Below are 7,204 nucleotides of genomic sequence, written 5' to 3' on the forward strand. Positions count from 1 at the left end.
TCCCAGCCAGGTGGGCAAAAGACATGAGCTCTGAAATGACAGTGGGTTGAGCCCAGCCCAATCCACACAACAGTCCAGCACAAGTGGGGCCGTCATGAGCTTCAAAAGTCACTGACCACAGTGGCCTTCGCTAGAGCCCATCCCCTTCTCTTGACTCTATTAGGTACCAGGTGAACATCGAGCTCTCCCTGTACTTCTGCCTGTGCCGCGGAAGCTCACTCGCCTGTCCTGTGGAATTCCCAAAAGCCAGCTCCTCCCCAGAGCTCTCCACAACACTTCCCCTTTTCCCCTGACCCGCACAGCATTTGGAGACAGGATGTCATATTTGACTTTTGTTTTTATTTTATAAGAATGTAACATGCTGAAACAGGAAAATGGGGATTGCAAACATCATTCGTATCTAGGAAACCAGCTCCATTTGCCACAATAAATAAATATTTAAACAGTGAGGAGTTCCTGACAGGCTCCAAGAGGTTCCCAGCACATTCAGAGGTAGAGTCTGGTGGAGAGAGGGAGACAGTCAGGCTGAAACCCCTGCTGAGATTCTCCAGTAGAGGCAAACTGAGATTACAATAATAAATAACAAGAGCACCAACAATAACAAAAACAATGTTATGACAATCACACAAAACCAATGATACAATACACTTAAATAATCTCCCGGAGGCGCTCATGGTGCACAGAGAACAATGTTGATGATCCTGGGCCACAAGGGGGCTGCCCTGGGTAATTCACCTCCAGCCTGGGCTCTGCTGCAGGAGTTCCCATGAGGAAATGTTTGTTCGGTGACGCCCTGAGGTGACAAGCAGGTTCTGATTATCCCCAGTCCTGCCCTTCCAAGCAGCCTCTCCCCCCAGCTTCTGCACTCTAAGGGCGCCATGGTCCTGGGCCACCTCTGCCCACTCCAGTGGTTCATCTCATGTCCGCAGGAAAGAAACATGAGGCTCCCCTTCTATCTCGGGGCATCTCTTTCTGCCTGTTCTCATACCACAAAAAAACACTGGCTGGATTTCAGCAGGACTCTCAGGGACTGCCAAGAGATTTGTTTCCTAGGATCCTTTTCTGCCTTGTTCCACACTGTGGGACATGAGAGCTGGAAAAGCCACTCCCCGAGGCCTCCACACTTTCTTCTCCTGGGCCCTGCCTCCAAGAGACAGCACAGAACTCAGAGAGTGCACATCCAGGAAAAGGCCCCTGGGGGGGCCTGCTCACAGGTGGACCCTGTTGCAACACAGGGTCAGGGGCCACCTGCAGGGGGTCACCCAGAACACTGAGGGTGGTTCAAGTGAGCCTCCTTTCAGGGCTCTCCACTGACTTGGAAAGGGCTCACAGGCCAGTGTTTGAGGTATAAATAGCTCGCATGGGGCAAGAGTCACATCAGCTTGCTGGCCTTGACATGACTGCAAGGCTGGACAGACACACAGGAGTGTTACGAGGTACAAGCTAAGGGACTCTGGGCCAGCCCAGAGGCCAGTGAGGAGGGCCAAAGGGGAAGACTCCATACGCAGGGTCCTTTCTGTGCCCAGAACGTCTGGGAATTAGGAAAACAGGATGCGACCAGAGTCAACTGAGCAATAGGCAAAACAGCTGATCTGGGTGTCTTTCCTCCTCTCATTTTCACAGTTCCCTTTATCCACGTTTCCTAAACCACGCTAGAACACTTCCTTCTCCGGTGAGAACGAGAGCCAGTGCTAACCCCGTGCCACCTTTTTTCCCCCACAGAGAGCCCCACCAACCCTCATCATTAGCCCTTATTCACAGGTCCTGGAAGTGGGTGGCCCCTCTCCAGCATGAGTCCCACAGTATCTGAAGGAGAGATTGCTGCTTCCCAAACAGGCTGCTGGAGCGCTTTTTTTTTTTTTTTTTTTTTTTTGTCCTCTTGCACTTGCTTTGCAGAACCTGCCTCCCACACAGGGGCAGCCACCTTGGGGATGGGTGACTCAACCTCTCTTCCCAGCTGGCTTCCTCACTGCCGTGGAGACTCAGGTGTGTGAGGGCTCGGCCAGGCTGCAGCTGGACGGAGTGGCAGAGGCGGCTGAGGCTTGGGCAGCCAGGTCCCGGTAAGCGGGTGACTTCAGGAAGCGTGGGTAGGAGTCCTTCTCCATCAGGGTACGTGTCTTCCCTTGAGCTGTGTCAAAGCATGTGGCTGTGACGGTTTGCAGGTTCATCCTAGTCAGCTCGCGGGTCTCATGGTCAATGTTGACCTGCGGGAAGGAGGACACGCACAGGGTGAGTTGGAGAAAAGGGTGGACATGGCTGAGGGAGGGCCAACGGCAGGCTGGGCATTGGAAAGAGCACCAGATGCTGCATCAGGAAGTGGAGGCTCCTGAATTGATCACTAACTAGCTTTTCAGCTCTGGCCTTGTACCCACATCTGATCCACTGTCTGTCCTCCAATCTCTCAGAATTAACATGAGGATCTAGCAATAATGTATACAAACGCAATCCGCTTTCACCCTTTCTTCTACAGCAACCCTGCTTCCAGTTACTGTCGGCTCTCCTGGGATTTGCACCAAGGCCTCCTACCTGGTCTCTCTGCTACCTTACCCCCCACCACCATGGTCTGTTCTCTACCCGGCAGCTACAGTGAGCCTTTAAAAGCCCAACTCAGTTTGGTAGCACCTCTGTTGTCTCCTCATGTCTTTCAGAGGAAGAGTCAAAGGGGTTGCTGGGCCCCCGAGCCCACACCTGGCCATCCGCCTCGTGTCTGACCTCATCTCCTGCTCTTGCCCTGCTCTAAGCACGTCCGCTTGCTCATCTGTGACTGTGACAGGCAGGCTCTGGCCATGGCATTTGCTGCTTCCTGTGTTGGAATGTTCTTCCCTCCCTGAATTCTTTCATATCTCTGTTCACATGTCACCATATCAAAGAGCCACTCCTCACTTCCCTTTACAGAATGGAAAACCTTACCTCCTGCCAGGCCCTGCCTCTGGTACTCCCTCTCTCTCATCTGTAGTTTTATGAGTGCATAGCTCATCACCTGGCATATATTTGTCTAGTTGGTTATTGGCATCTTTCCCCATTCAAATTATAAGTTTCATTAGGGAAGGGACTTTGTTTGGTTCACTGTGACATACACAGTGACTGTAACAGTGTCTTGACTATAATTGGGGCTCAATACACCTTTACAGAATTATGGGAAATCAATCAGCGGTCAGAAAACAAAAATAAGGTACAAAAGTAAGGCATTACTCTTATCTCTCCACCAGGTGGCGCTGTATTCTTTAGCAAATGCAGCTGCCATGCATAGTGGCCGGGAGGGAAGGTAGACAAAAAAATCACAGACTACAGACCTGCAGGCCTCAGGCAGGTCAGCCTGGGGACTGAGCCAGGTTATATAAGGTCCCTGTGCTGACCTTGTCTCCCCAGTTGGTAAGTGTTTTGAGCCTCTAAAAAGGGATGGATTTATAAAGATGGGTATGGATAGAAGCCGAAAAACCTGCCAATCCATCCTGCCCCATCATGAGTCATAGGGTTAAGCACCCAGGAGTGGCACTGAGCCCGGCTTTTCTAGTTTCTGGTCACAGAAGCCCACTCACCCCTGTGCCAAGTAAGGCCCTTCTACTTCTACACCTAGCCTTTCCTCCCCACTAGCCCTCACTCTCAGAGGGGAAGGAGCAGGCAGGGTCGTGAGGATTCACTGGGCATATGGGGGCTCTAACCTCTTTAGGGGCCTCGCTGCAGATGAACTCCTCAAAGATCCGGTGTGCCCTGGAGGCCCGCTTGGTAGCTGATTGGATCTTCTTGAACTCCTCACAGGCCAGCCAGAACTCCAGGTTCTCCTCACTGAACTCCGTCTTCAGGAAAGCGTGGAAAGCAGCCACTCCATCTGGGGTTACAGGAAAGAGGCGGAAACAGGTCAGCCAGAGGGACAGCAGGGAATACAAGAAGAAAGGAAAGCAATTGCACTTAATGGCTCTATTTTTAGAACATAATTTTCTTGAACAAGGACCTGCCTTTGTGTGTTGAATAGAGGCTGGCACACTAGGGGATCATTATTATTATTATTACTACTACTATTATTCTGCCCAGGCTCTCAGCAGTCCTGGAGCTGGTTCCAAAGCACATGAGTATACACGTGCCACCCAGAGACAGACACAAAAGGCTCCTACTCACTTTTACTGCTCAGCAGCAGGTCGAACGACTCTCTCCACCCCAGCACATCTTCTGAGAAGTTTCTACTAAAAGACAAAAAGAAAAAAAAGAGTAAGAAAAAAAAAATCAACAAACCAAAGCATAGTACAAATTCTAGCCAGAACTCTGATGGAAAATTGCGTAAAATTCACAGAAAGGCTTGCTTGGTGATTGTTGAAGCTGACACCTCAAACTCCTAGTTGGACTTAGGGTAAGCAGTAACGTTTTCTAGAGGACAATTCGGCAACCAGAAATCAAAGCCAGGGACTCCTTTAGTCTTCAGTCAATATCTCTAAGCCTGTCTCTTCTCTGTCCAAAAATTATTTCAATTCCCCTGACTCTCAAAGATTTGTTTTGTACACCTTCCCAAGGACATAAGGGCCTCATAAATAGAGATTACATCTACACATAACTCCAGAGTTTGGTACAGTTGATAGCCAATATGAAAGGGTTTCTAGGCAAGGTGCATGCTAGAGTCATTAATAAAAACCTCAAGTGGCCTTGGACTCTGTCCTAGCCCTGGATGCATGTGCAATGAAACCCCAGGTGGGAGAGTCTGGTTAACTAGGCATTCGTGCCCTGTGTGCCCTCATCCGTGGATGGACTTGGAGCCCTGGAGCCACCTACCCACTCACCCATGAGCCAAGTAGTCATCACAGACCAGCAACAAGTTTCACTAAAATCTCTAGGGAGGCGTTGCCAAGATCCACTTAGTGTGTCCTGGCTTCTCCTTGTATTTCCCTCCTCATGACTCCCTTCCCGCTCCCTTCCCTCTCGGAGCCCTGAGCTGGTCAGCAACACTTACTTCTCTTTGCCGTGTTTACTGCCCCACTCGAACTTGCCACTACTCCCAGTATCGCAGCCCAGCTCTGATTTGTGAAGAAAGATCCCCAGACGTGTCTTGAACTCTTTGGCTCTGAAAAACAAATCAGGAACATGAAAGGATTCTCATTTGCTCAGCCAGTGTGGAGAGGTTTATGTGTCCCAGAAGAGCTCTGGGTGGTGCCACCCAAAGTTTAGCCTCAAGAGTTCCTGGAAACTCTTGGCTGTTCCCAGGACCCAAATTGTGCTTATCAGCATCATCAACCCCAAAGCAACAAAAGCAATATTTGCGCTATGCCGTGGTAGACCTTACACTTTCTGGGTAATACACACGCTGCATATATGGGCTTTTCCCTAAAGTCACACTGATCTCTCTTCGTGCCTGTTGATTCAGAAAAGAACTCAGCATTCTTTTCAGGAGTATTTCTGAACTGTGGGAAACTGATTCCTGCCTTCATCTTTACATTTTCCTTCCCAGCCAGTAACGACTGGAAGCTGTTGAGTTGCTCTCTGGAATATGGACACACCCTCAACAGTGGGATCCCCCTGCCCCACCACACCCCACAAAAAAAAAAAAAATCTCCCTGCCTTCCAGGGGCAGAGGAGGCAATGCCCCTAGCTCTGGTCTGAGGAATGAAAAACAAGTGCTTAAGCAATAGCCAGGCTCAGTTCTGCCTGGAAATGTCAACGTGGCCTTCCTGCAGCCAGGTCTTCAGCAGGTCACCTGAGCACGACTGCAGTTTGTCAGAGGATGGGGATGGCAGCAAGCAGCGGGCCCTTGCTTCCCTTCCCCTTGTCTTCTCCCTGCTCCTGGAATCTAAGCACGTGGCATCAAGCTCGCCTCTACCTCTCTACTTAAGCCTCCAGCGCCCCATCCCCGCGCCCACCCAGGTCCCCAGGCCTGCCGCTCCACTCCCTAAGAGTTGGTGGGACTTCCCCTAAGCAGTTGGACAAGCTCCCCTTACCTCTCCAGGCAGGTGGTGGGGAAGGCGGCCAGGGTACGGCACATGGCTGCGGGCGCGGGGCAGCACGTAGTGGGCAGGATGGTGGCAGGCTCCAGGAGGCTCCGCGAGCGCTAGGAAGCAAAGCGCGGTAGCAGGTGCTAATCAACTGGGGTTGGCTTTAGCAGCCTGCAAGCACCCAGACTTCGCGGCCGCTGCTTTAATCCCCTCGGAGGAACGGGGCTGGGCACTGCTGACCAATCGGAGGGCGGGGCTGGGCGCTGAGAAGGCGGAGGCGGGGCCCACAGTTAGACTGGGCCGGGCTGAACTTTCGCCGCAGCTGGAGCACGCGGAGCTGCACCCTCCCAGCGGAGGACGCCGCGTGTGGAAGGAGAAGCGGCAAGAGAATTGGCACGGGGATGAGACGTGCACACCCAGTTTCCTAGGGAAAAATACCTGCCGACCTCTAGTAACAACAGGAAACTCACGCAGCGGTGTCGTGTTGGGAGAGTTTCCACGGGGCTGGTGGGTCTGAGAGGCACACAGGGCTTTGATCGCAGGCAAGTCTGAGCCTGCTGGGTCCTGAAGGACAGGCGCACAGGGTGCAAACCTGGCAAAACAGTTTCCAATTATACTGATAAGTACCCTTTACGAGGCTCCTACCCCGATGGACATGGGGCTAAGTAAGATCTTCTTCTTCATCATCATCTCCATTTTATAGTTGAAGAAACCGAGAATCAGAAAGCTAAATAAACTTGCTCAAGATCACAGTTGGAGATGACAGACAAATGGGATAGGGATGAGTATTTTATTGAACACCTACTATGTGCCAGTCACATAACTAAGACTCATATTAAATAACTTGCTCAAAGATGTGCAGCTAGTAGGTGTTGGCTCCAAAATTCAAATGTGAATTTACCATTCTTTTTCCATTGCACCCTCCCCGCTCCCCCCTCTCCCCCGCTCCCCCCTCTCCCCTGTCCCACACACACCCGCAAAGGTTAGTAATCCAGTCACAGCTATACCTGTGGACGATCCTGGGTTTAGGTAGTTGCTACCTTAGTGTCTCTATCTCTGAGATAAAGGTAATAAATACCCTGCCTCTCTCCTCACCTTCCCACAAAGGCATTGGGATTGCTATTAAGAGGCTGCATGTGAGGTTAAGAGTACAGGGTCTAGAGTTAGATTTTCAGGTTTCAAGTCATGGCTCTGCCAGGTGACCTGCTGAAGACCCAGCTGCAGGAAGGCCCCGTTGACTGTTAACTGGCTCTGCCAGTTACTGATGGGAGACTAGGCAAACTGCTTAA

At 51.2% G+C, this 7,204-nt stretch overlaps 1 protein-coding gene across 2 annotated transcripts; it reads right to left on the bottom strand.

The window, feature by feature from the left end:
* Positions 1 to 319: 319 nt before the first annotated feature.
* RGS16 (regulator of G-protein signaling 16) lies at positions 320 to 6,118 on the bottom strand. Of its 2 annotated transcripts, none has more exons than XM_011995322.1 (5): positions 5,922 to 6,118; positions 4,940 to 5,050; positions 4,117 to 4,181; positions 3,663 to 3,829; positions 320 to 2,204 (listed from the first exon to the last, which is right to left on the bottom strand). In XM_011995322.1, the coding sequence occupies exons 1-5, from the start codon at positions 5,963 to 5,965 to the stop codon at positions 1,983 to 1,985; spliced, it is 609 nt and encodes a 202-aa protein (XP_011850712.1). In that variant the 5' UTR covers positions 5,966 to 6,118; the 3' UTR covers positions 320 to 1,982. The 2 variants fall into 2 exon arrangements, with proteins under 2 accessions (XP_011850712.1, XP_011850713.1); XM_011995323.1 differs by having other exon boundaries at positions 4,117 to 4,178; positions 5,922 to 6,094.
* Positions 6,119 to 7,204: the final 1,086 nt, after the last annotated feature.

This window comes from Mandrillus leucophaeus, unplaced genomic scaffold (assembly GCF_000951045.1).
Source record: "Mandrillus leucophaeus isolate KB7577 unplaced genomic scaffold, Mleu.le_1.0 Scaffold484, whole genome shotgun sequence".
In the NCBI taxonomy this organism is placed as follows: Eukaryota; Metazoa; Chordata; class Mammalia; order Primates; family Cercopithecidae; genus Mandrillus; species Mandrillus leucophaeus.